At 44.2% G+C, this 24190-nt stretch overlaps 12 protein-coding genes across 12 annotated transcripts; 5 read left to right on the top strand and 7 right to left on the bottom strand.

Annotated features, from left to right (window-relative positions):
- Nucleotides 1-2: 2 nt before the first annotated feature.
- On the bottom strand, nucleotides 3-1288 carry L203_102008 (uncharacterized protein; the record flags this gene model as incomplete). Its single annotated transcript, XM_066211437.1, has 9 exons — nucleotides 3-77; nucleotides 132-208; nucleotides 258-453; nucleotides 510-760; nucleotides 808-884; nucleotides 939-977; nucleotides 1029-1067; nucleotides 1118-1159; nucleotides 1209-1288. The coding sequence occupies 9 exons, from the start codon at nucleotides 1286-1288 to the stop codon at nucleotides 3-5; spliced, it is 876 nt and encodes a 291-aa protein (XP_066067534.1).
- Nucleotides 1289-1557: 269 nt separating this feature from the next.
- L203_102009 (uncharacterized protein) lies at nucleotides 1558-3810 on the top strand (the record flags this gene model as incomplete). Its single annotated transcript, XM_066211438.1, has 9 exons — nucleotides 1558-1679; nucleotides 1728-1821; nucleotides 1878-2218; nucleotides 2261-2290; nucleotides 2340-2712; nucleotides 2759-3073; nucleotides 3126-3487; nucleotides 3539-3628; nucleotides 3675-3810. 9 exons carry the CDS (start codon nucleotides 1558-1560, stop codon nucleotides 3808-3810), a joined length of 1863 nt encoding a protein of 620 aa, XP_066067535.1.
- Nucleotides 3811-4337: 527 nt separating this feature from the next.
- On the bottom strand, nucleotides 4338-4640 carry L203_102010 (uncharacterized protein; the record flags this gene model as incomplete). Its single annotated transcript, XM_066211439.1, has 1 exon — nucleotides 4338-4640. One exon carries the CDS (start codon nucleotides 4638-4640, stop codon nucleotides 4338-4340), a length of 303 nt encoding a protein of 100 aa, XP_066067536.1.
- A 1274-nt stretch (nucleotides 4641-5914) lies between these two features.
- On the top strand, nucleotides 5915-7465 carry L203_102011 (uncharacterized protein; the record flags this gene model as incomplete). Its single annotated transcript, XM_066211440.1, has 2 exons — nucleotides 5915-6650; nucleotides 6699-7465. 2 exons carry the CDS (start codon nucleotides 5915-5917, stop codon nucleotides 7463-7465), a joined length of 1503 nt encoding a protein of 500 aa, XP_066067537.1.
- Nucleotides 7466-7622: 157 nt separating this feature from the next.
- Nucleotides 7623-10551, bottom strand: L203_102012 (uncharacterized protein; the record flags this gene model as incomplete). The annotated part of the gene is made up of 14 exons (XM_066211441.1): nucleotides 7623-7694; nucleotides 7753-7912; nucleotides 7964-8264; nucleotides 8314-8457; nucleotides 8504-8639; nucleotides 8698-8758; nucleotides 8816-8975; nucleotides 9533-9787; nucleotides 9839-9993; nucleotides 10041-10135; nucleotides 10197-10279; nucleotides 10335-10388; nucleotides 10436-10462; nucleotides 10515-10551. 14 exons carry the CDS (start codon nucleotides 10549-10551, stop codon nucleotides 7623-7625), a joined length of 1740 nt encoding a protein of 579 aa, XP_066067538.1.
- Nucleotides 10552-10857: 306 nt separating this feature from the next.
- On the top strand, nucleotides 10858-13182 carry L203_102013 (mitochondrial distribution and morphology protein 34; the record flags this gene model as incomplete). The annotated part of the gene is made up of 4 exons (XM_066211442.1): nucleotides 10858-10947; nucleotides 10993-11055; nucleotides 11103-12362; nucleotides 12412-13182. 4 exons carry the CDS (start codon nucleotides 10858-10860, stop codon nucleotides 13180-13182), a joined length of 2184 nt encoding a protein of 727 aa, XP_066067539.1.
- Nucleotides 13183-13635: 453 nt separating this feature from the next.
- Nucleotides 13636-15976, bottom strand: L203_102014 (uncharacterized protein; the record flags this gene model as incomplete). Its single annotated transcript, XM_066211443.1, has 8 exons — nucleotides 13636-13672; nucleotides 13722-13782; nucleotides 13843-14119; nucleotides 14171-14430; nucleotides 14477-14727; nucleotides 14778-14840; nucleotides 14889-15243; nucleotides 15292-15976. The coding sequence occupies 8 exons, from the start codon at nucleotides 15974-15976 to the stop codon at nucleotides 13636-13638; spliced, it is 1989 nt and encodes a 662-aa protein (XP_066067540.1).
- Nucleotides 15977-16732: 756 nt separating this feature from the next.
- L203_102015 (uncharacterized protein) lies at nucleotides 16733-18720 on the top strand (the record flags this gene model as incomplete). The annotated part of the gene is made up of 6 exons (XM_066211444.1): nucleotides 16733-17008; nucleotides 17060-17159; nucleotides 17221-17508; nucleotides 17562-17690; nucleotides 17740-17965; nucleotides 18015-18720. 6 exons carry the CDS (start codon nucleotides 16733-16735, stop codon nucleotides 18718-18720), a joined length of 1725 nt encoding a protein of 574 aa, XP_066067541.1.
- A 302-nt stretch (nucleotides 18721-19022) lies between these two features.
- Nucleotides 19023-19975, top strand: L203_102016 (uncharacterized protein; the record flags this gene model as incomplete). The annotated part of the gene is made up of 3 exons (XM_066211445.1): nucleotides 19023-19098; nucleotides 19184-19695; nucleotides 19748-19975. The coding sequence occupies 3 exons, from the start codon at nucleotides 19023-19025 to the stop codon at nucleotides 19973-19975; spliced, it is 816 nt and encodes a 271-aa protein (XP_066067542.1).
- Nucleotides 19976-20117: 142 nt separating this feature from the next.
- L203_102017 (cytochrome b-c1 complex subunit Rieske, mitochondrial) lies at nucleotides 20118-21224 on the bottom strand (the record flags this gene model as incomplete). Its single annotated transcript, XM_066211446.1, has 5 exons — nucleotides 20118-20266; nucleotides 20313-20359; nucleotides 20409-20553; nucleotides 20632-20913; nucleotides 21029-21224. The coding sequence occupies 5 exons, from the start codon at nucleotides 21222-21224 to the stop codon at nucleotides 20118-20120; spliced, it is 819 nt and encodes a 272-aa protein (XP_066067543.1).
- A 183-nt stretch (nucleotides 21225-21407) lies between these two features.
- On the bottom strand, nucleotides 21408-23018 carry L203_102018 (uncharacterized protein; the record flags this gene model as incomplete). Its single annotated transcript, XM_066211447.1, has 3 exons — nucleotides 21408-22055; nucleotides 22099-22672; nucleotides 22774-23018. 3 exons carry the CDS (start codon nucleotides 23016-23018, stop codon nucleotides 21408-21410), a joined length of 1467 nt encoding a protein of 488 aa, XP_066067544.1.
- Nucleotides 23019-23369: 351 nt separating this feature from the next.
- Nucleotides 23370-24111, bottom strand: L203_102019 (uncharacterized protein; the record flags this gene model as incomplete). The annotated part of the gene is made up of 4 exons (XM_066211448.1): nucleotides 23370-23492; nucleotides 23539-23715; nucleotides 23762-23889; nucleotides 23937-24111. 4 exons carry the CDS (start codon nucleotides 24109-24111, stop codon nucleotides 23370-23372), a joined length of 603 nt encoding a protein of 200 aa, XP_066067545.1.
- Nucleotides 24112-24190: the final 79 nt, after the last annotated feature.

Genomic DNA, 24190 nt, shown 5'->3' on the forward strand with positions numbered 1-24190 from the left:
TATCAACTCTTGGAGTTAATCTTGTTCTCACCTAGTCTGCTTTCCACCACTATCTTACCATCAACTTTCTTGGCAACCTGCATGCCTGTCAGTCTGCATTAATAAAGTCAGAAAATCCGCCTATGACGCACCTCTGTCCCTAATTCTTTGATCCTCTCAACATCGTGTCCTATCAGGCTGATATGTACGCCTTTGAATTGATACGGATCTACCGCTGGATTTAAGTGTGTTTCAACAAGGTAGCAAATGAAGCATACATGATCCGATAAGGATGCTCTCTTTTTTCACCCTTGCTTGTAGCTCAGTAAGATACGGCGCGATCGTCGACTCGGGTTTACTGGTATAAACAAGGTGCCGGAATGGCTTAGATGCTGCAGGTGGAAGAGGGAGGTATGGGGTTAAAGCTAAGAGGAGCTGTTGGAAGAGAGAAGGGATACCCGGGAAGATGCATAACTGTGTGAAAGATCAATAACTCCCTGTCCTTCCCATTAACTAAACAATGAACAAACCTTTCCCGCCAGTCTCACAACTGGAACCCACTTATCAGCTTCGACAAATATTACCTCGCTTTTAACATCGTCTTGTTTTTGAGCAGTAGGGAACAGAGCCATCCTCTCCCTTGCTTCTCTCTGAGCAGCTGGAGCCTTTTCCAACTCCTTGCGTCGATCGAGTGACGTCAACGCCCACATGCGGCGTAACGTTTCCGGATGGTGGACAAGAGGTAAATTGAAGGCCTTGGCTAGCGACGAATATGTGATATCTAGGAAAAGTTAGGGTGAATATCAGGTACAAAAGGAAAAGATTGACCATCATGAGTGGGACCAATTCCTCCAGAAGTAACTACAAAGTCGTATTTGTTGGTCATACGGCGAGCTGCCTCAACACTAGTTGCGATTGTGTCAATATTTTGAAAGAAATGACCAAAGCTGAAAGCTCACATTTCTTCTTCGTCATCCGCAATGACTTCAACCCTTTTTCTTCAGGGGAGTGTTAGCTGTCTTAGTGAGCACAAATATGCCAGAGCTCACAAGTCAAACCCAAGATCGAAGCAGTACTTTGCAACAAAACTAAAAACAGATGACGACTTGTCAATGATGATGTGACTAGTACAACCTACTGGCTGTTTGAGTCCTTGGTTTTTCCATTCAAAACTTCATCTCTAATAGTAGACTTTGAGCATAGTGTCAAGTCGCACACAGATGCCGTACCCGATAATGATACACCCAGCCGTTTGGATAAATCTGTCTTTACCTAGAGGATGAGCTACAGTAGCTGGATCTGTAGGCATTATGGGGTGCCCTGTTGTAGACATAGTTCTGATGTAGCGAGTTGGTTGTGATTTCGCTATCCAAGTCCAAACTGAAGGTCTCAAGAGACCCACTGGATGCCAAAGCATAAAAATGTAAATAGAAGATGAAGATGTAAATGATAAATAGACGGCCCAGTGCATGCCGAATTCAAAAACGAACGGGATCAATTTTCGTAGACTTTTTCCTCGGCTATCAATTTTGCCTTCTCTTGGTTCGTTTATCTTTTATCTTATCAAAAAGGGATGAAATGGCTAATTTATACCGAGGCATCCACACTCCGTTTTTTGCTGAGTCCTCGCCTTCATCTCCGGATACAAATCCCCTCAACTCAATTACAGACTTCAAAGTAGACTTGAACAAGTCGCAGCGGTAAGCTGATCATGAACCTTGAGATTTTGTCTCATCGTCTATGGGTAGGTCAAGAGATGGCTGTCTCACATGTCGACAGAGGAAAGTAAAATGTGGAGAGCAGCGGCCCATCTGCGACAAATGTCGTATAAAATCTCGCGAGGTAAAAATTACATTGCTGCCAGCTTTTGGTATAAGCTAATAACATGTTTTATGTAGTGCGTTTGGCCGTCTCAAGACGAGGCCGAAAGGAGAAGAAACAAGAAGCGAAAGCCCTCTGGAGCTCGCGCGCCCCATGGGTCTAGAAAATGGAATATCCAATGTGGTCCAGATGGGTCGTCTTCGCTACACGTATCTGTACCTGTTGATATGCCTCGTCCTCCGAAACATACTTTTCGAGGTATTGTACATGTTCCTCCAGGCTTCTTACCTACAGAAATTATCAACGGAAGGCAAGGGCAAAATGGAAAAGGAAAGATCAAAGAGGAGAGTGAAGATCCTGGAAGTTTTGTGGATTGGCTAGTGCCAGACAAGTTGAGGGCGGAACTGATGATGGAGCCGTAAGTCGATACGATGCGCTTTAAATGCTGAGACGCAAGCAGAACGTTTTTGCAACCATATTTTCCTTCTATGTGAATGGATCAAACGAGTCTACGATTCTGGACTGACGGTATGTTATAGCGATGAACGTCTCGTCATGCGCCATTATCTTTCGAAAACGGTACATATTATCATTGCTTTTGAATCCACCCATCGACCATGGAACCCGTGGCTCAGTATACATGCTCCCCTGGCGTTCCAACACCTCCCTGGTACAAACCCTGCCGCAGATGCTCTTCGGTCAGCTATGCTTGCTGTAGGTGGTGTGCATCTTCAATACAGCAACAACCCAGACGATCGAGGAGCTACTCATAAAATTACAAAAATTGCCAAATCAAAAATACTGGCTCAAGTCAAGGATGCATTGCAAGACAAAGACGGCAAACCAAAGTATCTGAAAAAAGAAGACGTTGAATTAATATTGGCTTCCCTACTGAGCTGCACCATTGCAAGCGTGAGTTTCTACCTTTAGATGTCTTTTGGAAGCTGACATATGGTAGTCCCTTGCTGCTGACAACTCATGGCATCTTCTCTTGTCTTCTATTTTGACTCTGGTTGATCAACTTGGTGGGGCACATCACATCCTTCGAGACGCTCCTCGTGATCGTCTCTCTCCATATAGATTCTTTTTGGAGCAGCTTGCCATTCGGGATGTTTTTGGCTGCATGACTACGGAGCTTGCACCATCTATCTTGCGAGATGCTTTTACTCCTTGGTTCTTTGAAGCTGAACGTTGGTCCAAAACGGATGTTGAATGGGAGAGTATAGAACGAATGTTTGGTATTTCAAGAGGGATGGTAGACATGATTGCGAGAGTGAGGCCTAACTGATGATTCCTTGCCATCAAAAGTACTAATTGGTATTCAGGCTTGTACACTTATTGCTGCCGTTCGCGCACATGGGAAACCACTGTTTGGCGATCCCGATGGCTCTCCCAACGCCTCCCCCGTCCAGACCACGCAATCACTTCCATCTAATTCCCTTGATGATGTGCAAACCGCCGCTCAAAATTTGATGGCCGAGATACGCGTATGGGACGAGACTGAGAGCTTTACGCCTCTTCACCCCCGGACTCAATACGGCAATCTGGCTTATAAACATGCGATTAAGATCAGAATGCTGAGGAAAGTCTACAATGTACCGAGTGACGACGAGAGAGTTGCTTGTAGCGCAAATTGTATCATAGAGTTGGCCGCAGAGATGCTAGCTTTATATGGAAAGATAACTTGGTAGGCGATGCTCTTGGACTGTCTGTTTAGGATGCTTATATTTCAATGCAGGCTTACTTGGCCAATTGTTATTGCTGGGTTTGAAATCCCCCGCGGCCACCCTTCACGCGAAACAGCTCTCCAAATGCTAGGGGCTTTTGGGTGAGTGCCCTTTTCGCTCTTGGTTATCTGACTCACTTGAGAAAAGGCCTCATGCATGTTTTGATAATCGCGCTGGTGCAAGGATGCTCTCTGATTATTGGATGTGGCATGACAGTAACGGCGACTCAGCTGCATCATGGGAATTTGCCAACATTCTCAATCAGAGGCCATTTTTGGATTAACATCTTCCTAGGACTTGTGGTCTTGTATCCAATAATGTTGGTGATTTCTACATGTTGTAATGTATTACTTGTTTTGCCCTATGAATCAAACGTTTTAATATAGGTTTCTAAAGCTCAACGATATATTGGGTCCTTCACAAGCCACCAGCACCACCTTGTTATCTTCCTTGAGCTCCAAGATTTCTTTCAGTTTCTCAGTATACGCCATTGCCAAAGCCGCTCCATAAGCGGGCTCAACCCAAAGCCTCTCATCATCCAAGAACAAAGATATGCTTGGATGGCTTCTTTATCCGATACCACCAAGTTATGAGCTTGTGGTTGGAGAGTATAATCCAAGGCCTGTTTTGTTACACATACTCAGCACCAAGAGATGTTGCGATTGAAGTGATACCTAGTAGAGCCACTAAGACTCCAGCTTTGGCGGAATTATGTAGCGGTCTGCTCCAGCCGTTTCGACAGCATCTACCGAGCATATAACACAGTCAGGCATCGCACCTAGGTTATCTATAGTTTCGGGACGCTCCTTCTCATATCAACGGGCAGCCAAAAGGAAGAACATATGCACCGTTCAAATCATGACCAAGTATTTCTTTCCTCAAATGTGAATCAGTTTCAAACCAAGTTTGGCCTGTTTGAACCATTTTGGCTCCTTCTTCGACAAGTTTCTTGACCACTAGAGACTTGGTACTTTGAGGGACAATGACGGTGGGCGAATATTCCATTGCAGTTGCGACTGCGGTATACGATGGTGAATAAAAGTAGAAAAACTTGGAAGGAGAGTCCAAGGCAGATTTGAGGACGAGGTTGCTTATGTCTCTATTGGACTCCATAAGTGTATACACTGATAAGTGCAGAGGAACGAGTAATCAATATTTGAAAGTGCCGCTGGATTATAAGTTTCCAAGCGTCAAGTGCATCTCTCTGATGAACAATGAGCATAAAGCTTTTCAATCTACAGATGGACACTCATCAGTCTGCCAACTTGGATAGGGCTGCCGACCTTATCATGAGTGCCTTGACCCTAGATAATGACCTAGTTGGCTCTGTCGAAAAGCTCATGGATTAACTATAAGCAATTATCTATCTTCTACTGTGATTTCTATATTATAGATGAATTTACAGAGAAATGATAAAGTTTTTTTTAGTTACAAGATAAAGTGGAGGCAAACTGATAAGATAAAATCAAGGCACAAAAATGCTTATCATACATAAACTGCTTGCGGCGAAATGAGATGAAAAATTTTCTAAAAAAATGCATAAAAGGATAGGAATTTGACTCGTTAGTATAGGTATACAGAGCACACGATTGCTCATGCAAGCTGGCCACTCTGTAACGTATCCATACCGTAAAAGAGGCATACTCGTCATGTTACATTACACTGACAAGTTTGTTGTTGTCCTCATGAGGAAATTTCGCAGCTCGTTAGAGCGAGATATGAGGAAGTGGTATGCTGTTCCAGCAAGCACGCTCTTTTCGTCCAAGAACGGGAAACTGGCTTTGCCGGTCATTCTATTGCGCCACAGCGTTGAACAGCAAGATTGCAGATTCAACCCAGATGTCTTTTCTGTTTTGCTGCGCTGAAAAGATGGAGATGGGAATGGCGAGGTGACAGTGTTCACAGTGGAATCACCCGTAGCTTGGAAGTGGAGATTCCGAGTGATAGCCTGATGCTCCTCTTTTAATAGCGAGCGTTCCAATCCTTTCTTCTTCATGGACCTGACAAACATTAATCTGTTTGCTTTTCTCTAGAAAGAGATGATGGTATCAGGACATGTTTTATTTCTCAAGGACGGGCAGCAACTCAACCATGCACTTGATAGTTTTCTCATCATACGATGTCAATTTGGATGGATAATATCTCTTCTTTCCGAGCTTTTGCGTTTTGGTTTATGGGTAATAAATCTCATTAGAAATGTTTTCTAATATTTATAGAATATATCAAAATAATATTCCTATCTACACTTGTTTTTAAACGCGGAGTTAGATAAACGGGACCAAACAAACCTGACCAGACAAGGAATATTTTAATTTCATCTTTGCATTCATCATCAACCATCCTTGTACTCGTCAATCTTGGTGGAAACATAGAGAAAAGGCTAAGGGATGACCTCTTCATCCCCTTCAAATAATACCTGGGTCTATGATCCACTTCGCGGAGTGTATCACCATGCTCAGTTTGATACTCTTGCTTTTCCCGATCCATCCACAGGCCAATGGCTGTATATGAGTTCTTCAAGCTTTGAGAAGCCACCAGCGGCAGGCGAGGATGGCGAACTTGGCTCGACAAGCCAGAGCCATGATCCAGAGCCTACAGGAGGGATGGGTGAAGAGGGAGGAAGAGAGGAAGGAGAGGTAGAAGATGATGTGGGTTGGGGAGGGCTAATGGATCCTGACGAGCTCGCCAAGATTGAAAACGCAAAGAACAAAGCAAACAAGCAACGGCGGAATAATGTTCACATGAATATTGGTGGCGTACAAGAATCAGACGGAATACCGACTTTTGATGACCCAAATTTATATGCCTACCCATCACAGGCGGCTGCTACGGAGCCTGAAACAGAGAAGGAACTTGGGAATCATCTTTTACGTCTTGTTGTCACTGCAACTGCTTGCCCAAGAGTGACAGTAGGGCAAGTGGCCATCATTGACGCCAGAGAGGAGGGAATCCAAATAGGGAGGGATAAGTGTGAAAAGGGCGCCCCTGCTAGAATAAGACTGAGAGAGTTGGAAGTCAGCAAGACTCATGCTGTCGTATATTGGGACGAGAGTGGAAAGAAGGAGAAAGGCAATGCTGGAGATATTAGGTCTGTCTGTCAAGGGTGGTGGGTTGTCGACCTGGGTATTGCACATTGGTTAGCAGGTTGAAGGAGAACTGACAAAGACGCAGGGTCGACACATGGTACCTTTCTTAATGATTTTGGAAACGATGTTGAGAAAGAGCCTACGAAAATTAATAGTGCAACGGGTCAACGGCTTTCAGAAGCAAAACACTCGTCCAAACCATTTTCAGTTGGCCATCTGTCCACTATAACTATTGGCACTACCACTTTTCAGGCTCACATACACTCTTCCTGGCCTTGTGACGCTTGTAAGCTCATTGGAGATAATGAACTTTTTCTCGACGATGGAAAAGTTCATGGTGAAGGAGGAGCTGTGTCGATACCAGAACAAAAAACTTGGGACATTGCTCTCACTTCTGAGCAAAAAAGGGGTAACCGAGAAGCAAGACGGAAGAAAGAGATGGCAAGCCTTAAAGATGTACTTCTCAATCGAGGCCAAGAAATGCAATCGTCCTTGAAGGAAACAGGTTCCCGTGGATATGTGGATCGTTCAGCTATGCGTCGCCAGCTGCATCCTAAATCTCCGCCGCAAAATCACCGACTATCATCTGCTCCTCCATCGCCAGGTGCAATACAGCCATCCATGCCGCCAGCTCCAGTACGCAACAAGTTTGCCGAGGATTTTCTCGCAATGCAAGGGTGGCAACAAGGCGCAGGTTTAGGTAAAGATGGGACAGGCAGAGCAGATCACATTGAAGTGCACAAACGAGTTGGTAAGCGCGGCTTAGGTGCTATAGGGTCTGTAGAAGATACGGGCGACTGGAAGCAAAGAGGAAAGATGAAGCGTTTTGAAGAGGTTTCAAGGCGACATTGAACGTGGACTTTTCATATTTACATGACGGTTGGTGTACATCAATACCCTCGAATACTTCATGTTGTACAATATGCATATGCTTTGAATTGTCTCAGCCACGGGCTGCCCAAAGAAGAAAGAGATTAAAGACAATATATAATCTCACATAGCCTAATCATTACTCGTCAAACTCTGCCCCGAGGCCAGTCCCCTTTGCATGATCAATTAACCTCTTCATTCTTTCATACACCTATACGCCCGTATCAGCCAATTCAACTCGACAACACCATAAAGAAAATCAAACTCACAGTAAACACTATAGCTTGACCAGGAGCAACACGCAACACACGAGGTGTGATACCTTTGTAAAATGCCTTGGCGCCTTCATTCTTAAACATCTCCGAGGTGACCTTCACCATTCGTGAAAGAGCCGTTTCGCCTTCTGCTTTGGATGCTTTTTGTATACGCCTATATGCGAATCAATCAGAACATGAAATGAATAATCTGAGATATACTTGCGTTTTGATAGTATCGATAGGAGCATTGGAAAATGGTCCCATTGCACCGCTGACCAATCCCAAGATCATAGTTTGCCAACTAGGTAGTTGCCCAGATTCCGCATGTGCAGGCTGAAATTCCAATGCCCATTTTTTGAACTGTTGGTAAGCTGTAAAGTTGACACCTTGATTGGTCGCTTGCCGAAGGGCTGTGAGAGAAACACCTCGATAGAGCGTCGTAATACCTTCTTCCCGAACAATTGTGAATGCTGCATGTGCGGCGTTGCGGTAGCGTGGGATATCAAGAGGATCTGCAAGTGAATCTACGATGTTGTTGGTCATTGACGCCTTGTTCAACTGCAATGCGCTTACGTTGTTGAGCTTGTAATCTGATTTTCACGACTTCCATCGGTGTCACCACCGCCACAGCTTCCGTTGCACCTGCACACAGCCCAGCAAGAAATGTGGCTTTTTGAGTGATACTTCCATCAGGTTTTACCAGCCATCCCTTGTATACTGCAACCTTGTCAACTGTAGCTTTCCCTCCCAATAAAAGACTTACACTCGAAACTGGCAAAGCGAATTGCCATTTTTGGCACAATCCCACTCACAACAGCTCCAAGACCTTTATACAACCCAAGCGGTGTTTCACGGGCTGCGATTTGTCTTCCTGTCGCAAAAAAGCCTAAGGGTTTGAGCTGGCAATGCCAAAACGATCAGCCACCCGTCTGACATTCTGGCAAACAACCAGCTTACTCCCTTGACACTTCGAGACCTCGAAAGTTGCATCCTGACTTTAATAGTATCCAGCGGGTGGCTGGAATACAGCCCACATCAGCTTGCAAGGCACGATATGATACGCAGACGAGCTCACCATGCAAGGGATTCTGCCAATCCCGCTACACCACCAGCAATCAGATGAGTGCTCAATGGGACTTTTTCCTTTCCGCCAGGTGCAGTCTTTGGTTTTGAAAGTGTTGCTTGATTTCCAGCACCTCCTAGAGGTTCCGACAAGGTTGAAGCCATAATGATAGCTTAGCGGTTAGCAGCGATGGGCTATAAGTAAACAGATCGTTGAGGAGGTAGACTTTGGAAAGAATCCACTTGGCGATTATATGTTCTATATGTACAACAAGAAAAGCTTCAGATGATACCGGTACATCACTCACCCGCCATTTCTTTTATATAGTTGGAAAATATGCAGATTCAAGATGTAGATACGATTTTTCCTAGAGAACGTCACCGGTCACTTTTTAACCGGTCTTTTATGTCATCGGTTTTACTCGGATACTGAGAATTCTTTCGTCTCCAAATATTGACCTTTTGTTTTTCCACCCAATTTCGACTCATGCATCTACAACCCAAGTCAGTAGCTCTGGTCCAATGAAAGATGATGCATAGGTTTTAATGTGTACAAACCTTTTCGGCATTAAATGGAGCTTGCGATTATAAATGTCCAAGATGGGTTCTACAATTATTAAACAGCGTCAAAAAAGTTTGATCTGCTCAAGACTATCCGCATGCTTTTCCGAGCCATATGGTCCGGCGGTAGCATCGTTGACCGTATGGTGTAATCAACAGCTGCACCCACGATTACCGCCCACCATGTTACTTATGCTGATACTATCCTTCCGTCTCTTTCTTCTTGTGCTTCCTCCAAACGCACTCAGCCTGGACTGACTGCCTACCGCACGTAATTGGCGTTCTCCATAACTCACCCCTGTCCCAACGGAATCGGGATCAAGGGTACCTGCGTCTATGGCCGATATAATTGTCTGACTGGCGAGTAGGAAGGGAGTCATGACGTTTTGTCCAGTCAGAGAGGATACCTCGACAAACAGTAGGCCTACAAAAGGAGAATCAGTCATGTTTCTCAACGCGGAGAGGTAAACGGCACTGTTTTCTTGAGCCCATCTTGAACCTTCTGCGTATTCAACTTCTCTTTCTTCTTCCTTATCCAGCTTGTTGCCTACCAACACCACCACCAAATGTGGAGACGCAAGTGCCCGACAGTCTGCAAGCCATTTTGCAAGGTTGGCAAAGGACTGTCGTCTACGAGAAGCATTAAAAGGTGGCTGAACTTATAGGGATAGACGTACGAAGTGATATCGTATACGAGGATCACGCCGGCTGCACCACGATAGTATGATCTTGTGACTGAACGAAATCTTTCTTGTCCAGCAGTATCCCATAACTGCAAAGGGGAATGACAGGCGTTGGCAACAACCATGTGAGCAAGTGATAATCAAACTCACTTGCAGTTTTATATTCCTATCCCCTATCCGAAGTGTTCTGCTCGAGAATTCCACTCCGATAGTGTGTGCAGAATTTTCCTTGACTGAAATAATAGATAATTAGTACAAGCTCAATCATGTCGCAACATATTGACCCACACTCCTCATGAATACATTGGTATAGTAAGCAAGACTTTCCCGTTCCAGCTTCTCCTATCAACAACATAAGTCTAAACTTGCATTTGTTCTCAACTACCAACCTATCACAATGAACTTGAAGAGATAGTCTGTCAACAAAAATCTAGTCAATTGCGATATCAGCCAGTCATCTAAGCTCACCATAAGCCTCAACAAGCTCTGTTCCTTCATTATCCATAATGTAGTTTTATTTTTCTTGCTTTCTCACTCTATGTTTATACTTGAAATAAATAAATAAATATAAAGCTGACATGAAAGCAAAGAGTGGCAAAGCATCGGTGACCGCCGCCACTAGAGAAAATCAAGGTATGATTACGTAAATATATACTATGCATGTCTGAAAAGGAAGAAAGAAATGTTGATTTTCTTTTCAATTCTAAACTCCAACAAGCAAAAAGAAAAAGAGATGGCTGGTGTTTGAAAAATAAGGGATGAATAGGGAGAAGAAAGCAGGTATTCAAGACAACCAAGAAATACGCTCAGTATGTCTTTTGTATTCCCTTCCTGGTCTACGGCTTTTTCGCCAGAGTTCCACGAAGATGCAAAAAAGATGCTTGAGGGGGCTTTGAACAAGGTGAGTGGGTTGGTTTAGAGGTTATCACAGCTGACTGGCTGATAGGGGAACAAACCGCCCGTCATTCAAGGTAGAATTGAGGTAGTGGAACTACATATGGGCGAACAAGTACATTCAATCTCTAGCAAACAGCGATCTGGTACTGATTTGTACAGCCGCCAACGCTTACACTTTTAGAGATTGGCGATCTGTCCCTCGATCGCTTTCGAGGCATCCTTCGGCTTGGATATCAAGGAGATGCTTGGCTAGAAGTCCGATGTCGTGTCCAGGCGAATCCCCTATCACACAATCCCCATTTGATTTCATCTACTCTACCTCTCTCCTCTCCTCTTCTTGCGTCTCAGCCATTGCTTGTGCCCATGAACCTACGTTTATCGAAGCTGCATCTTCGCGCCATTCTTATCTTGGTTGTGTCTGCGTCAAAAGGGATTACTTTGGTGTTCAAGAATGATCCATTACAAAATGTTGATGTAAGCTCAACTTTTGATTCTGTGGAAGTCATTCGAGGCTATCTTCAACAAGAGATTGAAGGACAGCTTCGTGAAATGTTTCGTGAAGACCTTCCAGGGATTATTCATCGTCTCAGCCAGCGCTGGTTTACAGGAAGCGGCGTTGGTGGAAGAGTTGAAATGCCCTATCGGGAAGGTGCGCCTACGCTGAGCTATGGATTAAATGAGTACGCACCGAAGGAAGGAGAAGCTGGAGATGAGCAAGAAGAGAACCAGGAGATTTTTCCACCATATACGCCCTCCAAGGCCAACCACATGCCGCAAGGAGTTGCGCAGAGAACCCCACGTCGGACATCTTTGGCTAAGGCAAATACACGAAGGTTGTCCAACATTATTTCGGAATCTCCTACATCGTATACCACTTTCCCCGACATTGAAGATTACGATCCAACGTATGGTTTGCGACCGGAAGGAGTCCCTACTCACAGTGGGTATGAAGCGTTTGGTAGGTTGTGGGAAAAAGCTAGAGAAGGGGAGGGTCGTGGCCTAGGTAGTTTGATAGGTATGGGGGAAGAAGATGACGACGGTAGCCTTGCTCCAGATGAAGATGATGTAAGTGATAGAGACTGGGAAAATGGGGATTATCAAAAAGGTCTCGACATGGCTGAGATGGACTTGGCTCTTCGCTCAATACCTCTATCTCGTTATAAATCACCCACCAGATCTAGCCGTCATTCTAGCGGTATGTCAACGCCTGCTGTGTATCAGGGCGAGCAAATTGAGTGGGAGACCTTTCCTGCTGTTGGAGGCGGATTTATCACTAAGCCGAGGGTCTTTCATGCACAAAGTCAAATCAGAGCCCCATCGGAAGCAGGAGGAACCGTACCCAGTCCTTCAGCCACGGCCACAGGAGGAAGTGTTACAGCTAGAGCGAGCTCGGTGGGAGGCGCTTCATCTACTTTGGGGGTGAGTTAAATAAAGGTTTTGAAACATCAAGCTGATGTTTTTTCACTAGAGCTTGAGGATGCGGCCGTTACATTCAGTCTCATCCATAACTTCCCCAGATATCTTCACCTCCAACGGTCCTTCAGGCCTTCACCGAATGGTGATTAGTCATTCCGACATCCTTGTCGGTGCAGCTACCAATCGTGTCCATCTTCCTCGACATGGATCATTTTCGGCTCTCCCACCAACCAACTACACAATTTCGCGTAGCAACGTTCCTCGTCTACATGCACCTACCACATCTTCATCTGCGGCACGAACATCTGGATCAAGTTGGGGTGAGACAGACGGCCCTAGTAGGTCCACAACATTATCAACCATGGCTACATCACAATATCCCTCTTCCAAGCCCTCTGCGGCCTCTAAAACTCGCCCAATATCTGTGCCCCAATATTGTGCTCCATACGAGCGTGAACATTCTGTGTCCGTGACAGGCACTTCCCCCAGAAACGTAGGATCATTTCCACCACGTCAAATAGGACTTAGGGGCATCACACTTCCATTAAATAACTCGGTATCTCAACTCGCCACACTCTCTCACTCTGCACATACGTTATCGCCATACGCAAGGGGTCATGAACATATTGCTGTGCGGTCTTTTCCTTATCTTAGTAAAGCGAGCACTGCAAGTGGACCTGGAAGTGGAGCAGACAGTCTTACAGGGAGCAATGGAGATATGGATATCAAGGCTAAGAGAAAAAGGATCTTTAAGGTTGGGAAAGCAAAGAATATAGTCGAAGAAGCTGAGAGAGTCACGTCGAAACAAGCAGAATTGATATAGAGTATAAGGAAATTATCATCTCGTTGTATTTAAATCTAGCAATAATAGTGTTATTTCAATATTTAGCTTCGTTATGTTTTTGGGAATTGACGATACTCTTTTTGAATACTGGCATTGGTGGCAGGCATTATCAGCTCATATTTGTGTACACCTCGTTTTGTGCATGTGTGTATATCTCTACAATTGTCATAGCGTGTGGATATACAGATGCATGTGTTATCATTAACGCTATGCTACATGCAAATGAGGCACTCCTTGCCTGAGTAAAAAAAAAGCCTGAAATATTATAGAAAAGGTTATGTTTTTGTTCTTGTGCAAATTGTAATTGCTAATGATAGATATGGCAGATCGTGACGTGATTGATGTAGAATCCACTCGTACGGATTGACGGCTACCACAAAAAGAGTGAAAGAATTACAAGTATTGATATAGTCATTATGGCGATACAATGAATTATTGTTCAAGTCCTCTAGAACCCTGACACCATGGTCTGTTTTTATTAATAAGTTAAATTGCGATTAGCTGCTACGAAGACTTACAGTTGATACTCATTGCTATCACTCCAATATGCTCTACACCTTATCGAAAACCCATACGGAACTGTTTTTCTTGTCATTATGCGCCACTTCAAACCGTTTAAAGCATTATAAAGCGACTCACATTCGTACCCTCGTGAACCTTCTCTGTAGTGATCTGCCATTTCTAAAATATGGCTGATTTTGTTGGTTGTTGTCAAATACTGCCTTGCATAGACCATTGCATCAATAGCCATTTGTTGAAGCAATTCTGGTCGATCAATATAGTACTGAATAGCAGAATTAATTTGATTAATATTCCACGTAGATTTCAAAGGAATTATGAATTTGGATATAGCGGTTTCTTGTTCCGTAGGTAAGTCGGACGCTACTACACAACCAGACAAGAAGGCCTGCGCGTACTGTACAAGTCTTGAGCCACTTATTCTGACCACAACTCAATAGCGACGTACCTTTCTAATCATCTTCCTCTCTAAACTGGCATCAAAAACGCAAACTTTGGCTTCCCTCATCCCCTTTGCAAAAAAACTTCTCAGCTGGATATGGGTTTTATAAGATTCATGGTTCTGCTCATATGTTTCTAGAGGGTTATCGCGCACTTCTTGAGGAACAGTTACTGTATAGCCAGGGTGTGGATGCCTTGATATGAGAGGTTGTTGATTAGTAGGTAGGTTGCGCAGAAAGTTTGTAACGGTTGTGCGAATTGGGTAGACTAGACAATCATTAGAAGGTGAGACTTGAGAGCTTGAACAACTTACAGCTCCCGTCAAAACCAAAAACTTTAGCATCGGTAGTTTTTTCATGCCATGGTATTGGGTAAAAATCCCATTCGTTGCCTGTGTCAGGACTATAACCAAACAGTCCCATTTCCCAATCCGGATACATTTTTTTAACCTTGTTGTACTCAAAAAGCTCTGGAAGCTCAAACGCATATTTAGAAAGAGTAATATTGTTGGATTGTGGATACCATTCCGAGGTACAGCGAAGAGAGTGACAGTCGCCTAATTGTCTATAACCACCCTGTCAGCATGCGAAAGGGTATCTATAACTACGGCTTACTGGACCATGAGAGCTCCGCAATCGAGGAAATCGAGATGAGGGTCAGTCTCTCGATAAATATTCCTATGAGGACCATTAGCGTTTCAGCATCACATCTTGGACTTGGCCTACGAGATGGTCAAGACGACGTCAAAGCGGACATCACTGCATTCCATTGGAACGCTACTCAACCAATCAGGCTTGACCCATATCTCTTCCTCCTCTCCGCTAACTTGATATCCTTTTTTGAGTGCTTTGTTGCGTACTTGCATCTTTTCTTTCTGCCTTTCGTCAAACTCTGCCTTACTCTTTTCCAGCTGTGATATTCTATGGGCTCGTTTCCGGACGTTGGCAGAGAGGGGTAATGATTTGTCGTAGCCGGCCCATCCTGGTCCCCAGACATCTACTATTAAATGTGGATGTCGAAGAGCAGCATCTACAATCTCGTAGGTGTGGGTGTTCATACGTTCTAAATAGTCAACATAATCTGCAAAATAGATAAGTAATCGTCCGCACATGTCTTTTGATAACTTACCCGTTAACATAAGAAATCTTTTCTTTTCTTTCCAGGATGGTAAGGAAACTGGCCTATAGTCAAACGGACTTTCACCGACTACATCAGGATTTCCCCACCAATCAGGCCACTTTTCTGCAACTTGTCTGCGCATATCATCCTCGTCCTGAGTCGTCCAATATTGCATACCTTCGACTCCAGATGCAATAGCTTGTCGTCTCTCCAGTATTTCAGCACGTCGCTTCTGTTGATAGTCTGTTCTAAACGCTGCCAAGTTGACATGTCTATCCGCCGCATGTCTGATACCCCGCTCCTGCAGCTTGAACTCTTGATCCCATAGGTTGCGTCGCTCCTCATGTCTTTTAAACTCTCCAAACAACAACACTCCAAAAACGAGTATTCCAACTACCAAAGCCAATTGCGTTGACTTTCTCTTGGTAAAGCCTATAAGCGGTAGAAACGATCTGCGTCTTGGCCACAGCGTATCCAAGGCACACACAGATACTCGTTGGGTAAAGATATAATGCCAGCGCTTCTTCTCTGCACGGTACTGTGGTAGCTGATAGGATCCTAAGCTATCCTCCCATGATGTTGATGAGACAGTTGTATTGGTTGAAGAATGGTCAGAAGAGGAAGAATTTCCCCGAGAGAGAATTGAGTATGGCTCAAATGTCTCTGCAGTTGAACTTGGAGACATTTGAGACATAATAAGATGATGAAGAGAAAAGGAAAGAAAGAAATGATAAATGATAAATGATAAATGATAAATGCCAAGACTTTTCTTTTCTGCTTGGATTGGCCTGTATCGGCAGCATGCCGATTAGAAAAGGTTTCTATTACAGTTAGGATATTAGGAATTATTATTAATCACTTGGGGTGTAGGCACAGGGACGCGTCACTGAGTTGTGGATGCTACATACCATGTAAAAATAGTATATATATATTGTTAAAGTTCTTGATACCGCAAAACTAGCACTGGTCATGCATCGAAATGAAGTATCTAAAGAAATCATATCTAATCATTCAACTTTTATCTATCATCCTCAAAGCCCATAATCCCGCCGGGTTTCTAAGAATGGCAAGTGATGTGCTTGCACTTACATGGGAATATTGTAATACAATAAGTTCCTTTTTCGAGTTTTGTATTAGAAAACTTAGTTCTAACCGTATAAATTGCAATGAAAAGTCTAATAGATCAAAGCCTTTCACACGGCCAGCATTCAAACAGTCATTCAAACAGTTCCGTCTCATTCTCGCCTACTTGATTAAGATGACTAGACGGACTGTATTCCATCATTACTTGCTGAGCTTTCTCGTCCTTATCTTTTATAATGTAAATGTTAAGTTGTAATTCAAGATAGCAATGAGATAATGTATTAGCCTGTTGTGTAATTACGTAATAATTAATTTTTATCTTTTCATTATTATTTTTGTTGCAACATTATCATTCGTTTTAAAAAAAATGTCTTTGAAATTCAATTCTACGACAGCAGCTTCGATATCTTCTGGCTCTTCAACCGTCCCAGATGAAAACGACGACCGCTGCTCAGACTGGGCTTCCTCACTTGGAGACGCTCGCCAGACCAAATCACTCTTTGATGAGACAATCCTCCCAACACCTGATCTTGCTTTAGAATATGACATTGAAAAGTACGATTTCGACTTGCGAGATGCTTTCAAAAAGATTGGGTTGGATCTTTTTGGGCGTATAAAACTCATTAATCTTGTAAGAAATGCTGTGAGTGGCATACTCAGCATGCAGAACGGGCTTGATATTGACGGACGGCAGGGTTTGAATAAGAGCCAAATATATGCACTGAGTGCTGAGGATCCTGTTTTTCAAGACAACAATTTCCTCAATCCCGTTATTCCAGACGATCCTTTGCTCCGTTAGTCACGTGGGAAGATGCCAACTAGGACAATGGAGCTGATTCCTTCCGATCCTTATAGAATTCGACTTTGACGACTCTTGGTCTGACGATGAAGTGCCACTTTGCACATCATCTGCTGAACCTTCTGATAAAACCATGCTACCCGAAGCTCAACGAATCACGTTGCTTGAAGCGGAGTTGGAAAAGGCTCGGAAAGATCTTGCCGCTATGCAGATACTGATCAACAAGACAATGGCATCTGAGGACGAGGACGACGTCAAGGATGTTCAGGATGATGGAAAGAGAAAGGGGAAGGAAGTGGCGAGAGATGACGATACTCACTACTTTCATTCTTATGAAGAAAATGGCAAGTTTAATCATTGGATATCCAAGTGGTCTCAGCTGATGAATCTTGAGTAGACATTCACGAAATTATGCTCAAAGACACCGTCAGGACGGTTTCTTATGCAAGGTTTATTCTATCCAACCCCAGTGTGTTTGAAGGCGCGACAGTCATGGACGTTGGATGTGGGACTGGTATCCTATCGAGTTTGTCAAAAACCATATCATATAGGAGTGCAATTGACGATGACTCTAGTGTTTGCTGCGAAAGCTGGTGCAAAGCATGTTTATGCTATTGAAGCTTCTGGTTTAGCTGTTAAAGCCCGAGAAAACATCCACAAGAATGGCTTTGCAAGTGTCGTCACTGTCATTCAAGGCAAGGTTGAGGACATTCAATTACCAGTCAAGGAGGTCGATGTAATTGTGAGCGAATGGATGGGCTACATGTTGCTCTATGAATCTATGCTTGATTCTGTGCTGGTGTGAGTATTTCCATGAAGCATGGGGATTACAAACCTGACAACTTTGCAGAGCTCGAGATCGATTCTTAGCACCCACTGGCCTCATGGCGCCGTCTCAAACCCGACTTGTCCTGAGTGCCATCACCGGAGATCGTGTCTGCCGAGAACGCGTTGACTTTTGGAAATCACCTTACGGGTTTGATCTCTCAGTTATGAGCAGCGTATACTTTGACGAGGGTCTTACGGAGGTGGTCGACAAAGAAGAGGTGATCACTACCGAATCAATTGTGCGAGATATCAATTCTCATAGCGCTACTGTCAAGTCTCTTGATTTTTCCTCTCCATTCTGTCTTCGAGCAATCTCTCCTTTCTCCACCACTGTCCGCGCTTTTCTCACGCATTTTGACACATTCTTCTCTCCCATCAGTGGAAATGCCTCTCACTTTTCCCCAGAGGAGTCTGTCCATGTTCGCCCGTTTAGAGACGATGAATATACTCGAACTGTCAAACCGCTCCCGCCTCCTCCTGAGAAATCCGGTGTCGAAATCAGCTTTACGACCGGCCCCCACGGCAAGTGCACCCATTGGAAACAGGTCGTCTTTCTGTTGCATGAGCCAGTAGAATTGAGTCCTGATGATGAGATTCAAGGCCAATTCAAATGCCGTAAATCTGAAACCAATTCTAGAGAGCTAGATGTAGAAATCCGTTGGGCAAAGGCTAGAAAAGACGACAACAGAGAAAAGACATTTACTGTACAAGCCTTCAAAGTTCGTTAGACATGTCAATGTATTTGCTACTTTGAAAAAAAATTAAAAAATAATCAGTCGCGTTTGCCTGTCGGCAACTTCCGCCTCTGTGTGCCTCACTAAAATAATTCCGTCTTGAACTTGAAATGCCGGGTTTACTTCTATCATCTCATTAACTTTTTTTTTCTTTTTCTTGATTTATAGAAAAATATAAAATATATTCACTCTTAAATTTTACTCAAAAGCATAAACGAAGAAAAGAGTTGAAGTAATCGGTTCTGAGCCAAAGATTCTTCATATAGCGTCCTTGTCATTACAAAAAACTGGTCAAAATGGCGCTTGGATCGTCGTCTGCCTCTGTATTAAGGAATGGAATGAGACCTAATGTCAAACGACTAGCCCAACAGAGTCAGTATATGACTTGTAATATACTGTCTTCATTGAAAAATTGCTTCCATGCAAAGGTCATTACTGATTCTTTGCTTCACCATAGCGCGCACTTTTGCTGCTCCAGCTGTAGCTGAATATTCCTCCCCTTCTTTTCCACCACAATCCTTACATTCGCAATCTGCTTCTCATATGGATACATACACAAGTGTCACAACTCCTACTACTGCTCAAAAATACCTTTCCGATTTGCTTTCTCTTCCATCTCAACGACAATTTCCCCCTCCACTCGCTCTCCAAATCCTCACCCATAAGTCATATCGCTATTCTCATCCTGCACGTCACGCAGCTTCACCAGAAGAGACTTTGCGGGAAAGTTCGGCACCTCATAACGCCCGTCTGGCCTTCTTGGGTCGTCGAGCCTTATCAACTTATCTGGCAATTTTTATGCATGAAATTTACGGCTCAACGGAAAGATTACGTAATGAAGGCAGTGACTTCCTAAGAGGAAAGGAGCTGGAAACAAGATTAAAAGCGTTGACTCATGTCAATAACTTGGGAAGGATGGTGGGCGGTGACTGGGGTGTGGAAAAAGTTCTACGGTGGGATGAAAATCCAGTGAGTTATCCTCTTGTCATCTATGTCTTGGACCACTAACGGGTGTCTCAAGACCAGTCGACTTATTGGGAACCTATCTGTCAAGGGTCAAGCAGTTGAGGCTATCTTGGGAGGTGTTTTTACTCAATTTGGATCACCTGCAGCACATCGAACATTCCATCTTCACGTGTTACCAAAGTTTACAAGTCAATTGAGAGATCCGTTGCTAGTGGAGAAAGTGGAAAGCGCTCGATTGCAGTTGGAGCAAGAGTTTGGAAGAAGTATCTTGCCCAAGCAATAGGTCTGTCTGAGCATGAATCAACACCATTTTGCATTTGGAGTCTTGCTTGTTAATACATTGGCAACTTGTAAGTCCAGGATACCTAGGTTCTTGAGCTTTGTGTATGTGTTGCATAAAATCCAGACAAGTATAGTCTATCCCTCTAACCAATGACAATCTTATCGTCATCACTAAAGGAATACGCGGGAATTTCAAGGTTGAGAGGTGCAGGACCTCGTCTGATCCGACCAGAAATGTCATAGTGGGAACCGTGACAAGGACAGAACCAACCTCCATAATCACCAGCCTCACCTAAAACATTATCAGACTCGCCCAGTAAAAAATAAAAATGACTCGCCAATAGGGACACAACCAAGATGTGTGCAGACACCGAGCATAACAAGCCTGTACATTGTCAGTCTATACTTTGGCCGCATAATTGATAAAGACTAACCACTCTGGCCGCTGAGTCCTCTGCTCGTCGCTCTCAGGATCACGCAAGGATTTAATATCAACAGAGTTGGCCTCATCAATCTCATCGGGGGTTCGGTGTCGGATGAAAACAGGCTTTCCTCGCCACTTGACAATGAGGTTTTTGCCTGTGATAAGTTAGCCTTCTCCACCATGTCGGGCACCCTTCTTCATGATCGTTCCTCATGCTATTTGCAACCACTCACCCTCTGGAATGGACCCCATCTCAACCTCGATCTTTGCCAAAGCCAAAACATCCGCAGAAGCCGCCATGTTGCTTAACATATCTACCACAGTACTCTTTGCTCCCGACGCAGAAAGGGCACCGAGGGCACCGACCATAAAATAGGATACAGTCCTCGTTGTATTGGGATTCGTAGCACGATACTTGCTGAAATCGGGAACGCCAGTGGCAGAGGCAGAAGCTGCGGAAGTAGAAGCAGTGGTAGACATGAATCGTTGTTGGAAGAAGGGCGATGTCGGAAGAGCTAATGAGTGAAGAAGAAAAGTAATGGGTTAGCTGTGATTTGTCCATCACTTTCAACAGTTCTCCTCCCTCATACCATCTCTTCCTACTCCTCTTGCCGAGATCTACAAACTCACCATTAGTTCTGCCAATGTGAGCCTTGGCGTCCACCTTGTATACCCAAGCAGCTGGGACATCTTTCCTTGGGCCTTCGTGCCCGTGAGCACCACCACCAGCAGAGGTTTGAAGGGCGATACCTCTTGCAAGCGGGACGCCGTTGGCAAGCGTACGGGTAGTGGGAAGGAGGCTGATCCTGCCGATGTGACCTGCCATTTTTGATTGCTGAAAATGAAAAAGTAAAAACAAAAAAAAGATGGAAATGCCAACAACAGGCGGTAAAGAGAGAATCAGACATGAAATGATTGGGCAATCGGAATAAGTCGCAAAAAAACGCCGAAAAGTCAAATGTGGCACTTTCATCTTCTATACATTTAGATGTTGGTAAAATAGTGGTTTCTAATGTAGCCATTTTCTATAGATTAATCCCCCAATAATACTTGGATATACTTCTCCTTCTTGCGACCAGTATGCCCCAGCCCTGACGGTGCCCACAATAAACCACCGGGCTGACCATCCGAGCCAAACCCATGTCCAAATGAATCCCAAAAGTCGTTCAGTGAATGTAAGCCATTCTGGCTGTCCATGCAATTTCCACATAAGGCACCACCGAGCCTTTTGTCCTCTCCATAGGGCCTTCCAGAGCGCTTCAACAGCAAGCGCGAGTGGTTGGACGACAAAGAACGGGCTGAGAGCTAATACATATCTCCAAGAAATCAGTTTCAACGAATGAGTCTTTCGCAGCAAATGCAGCGTCCCGCAATCGTGTTGTAAACCTGAAAGCGCAAACACAACGATTGACTTGATAAGATTCTGAAGCATGAGTCGTGTTGTCATTCTTTTTGCGGGTAAATTGATGGGTGTTGTCGGTAAAGGATGATTGGGTGACACTTGGCCGGAAAGAGAGGGTGTGTTGGCGGAAGATAATGTGTCAGGAGGGACAGACGGATGCGACGACAAGCCGGTATGTGTGAGCTTGAGAATGTTTTCAGATATTCCAATCCAGCCAAAGACATAGAGCCATCGTCTATTGTATCCTTGCCATGTCTGCCACTCCATAAGTATTCCATTCTGTAAGCTATCTACTTACCCTCGACCACATGGTGGAAACACCTGGATGTTTCCATAATTCTTTGAAGTTCCCAAAGAGAGGTGGCCATCCCCACGGACTCCAAATTTCGCCTTCCCATCCCAATAACCCACCTAAACCGACAAAAAACAGAGCCACGGTGACATGACTATGGTTCAGGCCATACCAAACCCTACTGACCACTATGATACTATACAGAGCCGTCTGTCCAATGGAAAGGTCCTGGTAAGACAAGCTTGGGTTGGGATGGAAAAAATGCCGGGCAGTTGTCAAGTTCATGATAGTGCGCATCGCGTCGTACCAAAGATATGCGAGCGCAAGGAATTTGAGCCTGGTGATAAAGTATTCTCTTCTGCTTGATCCTCTGACATATGGAACACGTCGAGAAGACGAGGGAAGGGGACAGCAGTAGTTCCATCCCACGCCTCTAAACGACCACCAAAGCGACGTGGCCCAGTAGAATTTGGCTAGGGTAAACGGGGCAGGAACTTGTTCAGGAATGAAATGAGTTGTAGGAGTATTTTTGGAAGAAGACTTGAGTCTGTCAGTAATAGGAGGGGAACGCATAGTGATTCTATGCGTATGAGTCTCTCCAGGAAATAAGACCAAGAGTTCATATGTTCGAAATATAAAGCCCACTTTTACACATCAGCATAGGTTTATACAATCTCTTACTCACCAAATAATATAGGTATACCCCATTGATCATAATTACCTACAGCTTCTGGTACAAACGCCAGATACAACCATACAGCGCTGATTAGTGGAGCGGCCACAGTAGCTCTAAAAAACCTCCATCCACCTGTATGCGGTGCTGTCTGGACGAGGATATGGAAAAGGATGTTGAGGAATCCAACGGCATAGTCTATAGGGGTTGTTGGACGAAGAGGAGGAAGGTATTCAAGAAAAGATATAGACATACTGTGTCTAAAAGTTATTTTGACGTTGCAGGAAATATAATTCAATTAGAAAACAAATTGTATTCAGATGAACAAATCATTAGATCAGGCACAAAAGCAAAATAAGGCGCGCATTTCTAAAATGAGTGTTTTTGGGTGTATATAGAGGAATTAAAAAGAAAAGGCAAGGAAATAGTATGAGATAGATGCTAGATATGCCATAGTAGATGAGAGAAGATGCAGCGTTAGGCGATAGTATGAAGGCTGTAGTTTTCTCATATACAGCATGTTGCATTGGTAATGCTACAGACAACATTGAAGCCGTTCCGTTTAGTTGAGCAATCTTGGATAAATCCAATACACTGACGTTATTCAATCATCCCTCCATGCAACCTCTCCTCTGGACCATCTTTCTGCCCAGATAGCTCGCTTGTGGTATACCTTGCGCGCAGCCTTGAATTCTTGGATGAAATCCTCGATGGTCTTGTTTTGGCTCTGTCAATCCGATCAGCTTGACTCCCTGTTATGAGAGCAGACTTGCCCGATCGAAAGCATTATTATCGCCAGCCGATGAAGCAGGGTATTCCACCCGCGAGTTCTGCACTCTGCTACTTGTAGGTTTGTTTTCGATAAAGGCACTGGCAATCTTTTCTGAGGCTTCTTCTTGTGCCGCTAGGGAATGTCTTAGACGAAGATGGAGAAATGAAGGTCGAACTCGCTAACCACAACGTGAGAACAAGACCAGGGAGCTTTTTGATACTCACTTGATAAAGATTTTGCTGATTCTTCTCAATCTCAACCCATTGTCGTTTGAGCCCTTCGGCATGCGCATATGATTGAGCGGTAGCATCTCTCAAAGCCAGAAGCTCATCGCGTAGCTCGAGGTTTTCCGCTGTATTCCATCAGAGCAGTATCCTTCTTGCTATGTCTGTAGCCCACCTGCCAGATGCTCATTCTCTCTCCCAAGTTTCTCCACCTCAATGGCCAACTGCTGCACTTCTGGCAAAGTGAAGAGAAAAGCCTCAGTTAGTTCGGACGAAGCCAAGAGATCTTTGAGGAAAGAAGAAGGATAAATTTGCAAAGAGGGAAAGTGTTGAAGAAGAAGTGTTGACATTATATTTAAAGAAATAAATGGAAAAGTAACTATTAAAGACAATATACGAATATTAAGACAACGATGCGGACATCTCCGC

Source organism: Cryptococcus depauperatus, chromosome 2, assembly GCF_001720195.1.
Source record: "Cryptococcus depauperatus CBS 7841 chromosome 2, complete sequence".
Taxonomy (NCBI): domain Eukaryota; kingdom Fungi; phylum Basidiomycota; class Tremellomycetes; order Tremellales; family Cryptococcaceae; genus Cryptococcus; species Cryptococcus depauperatus.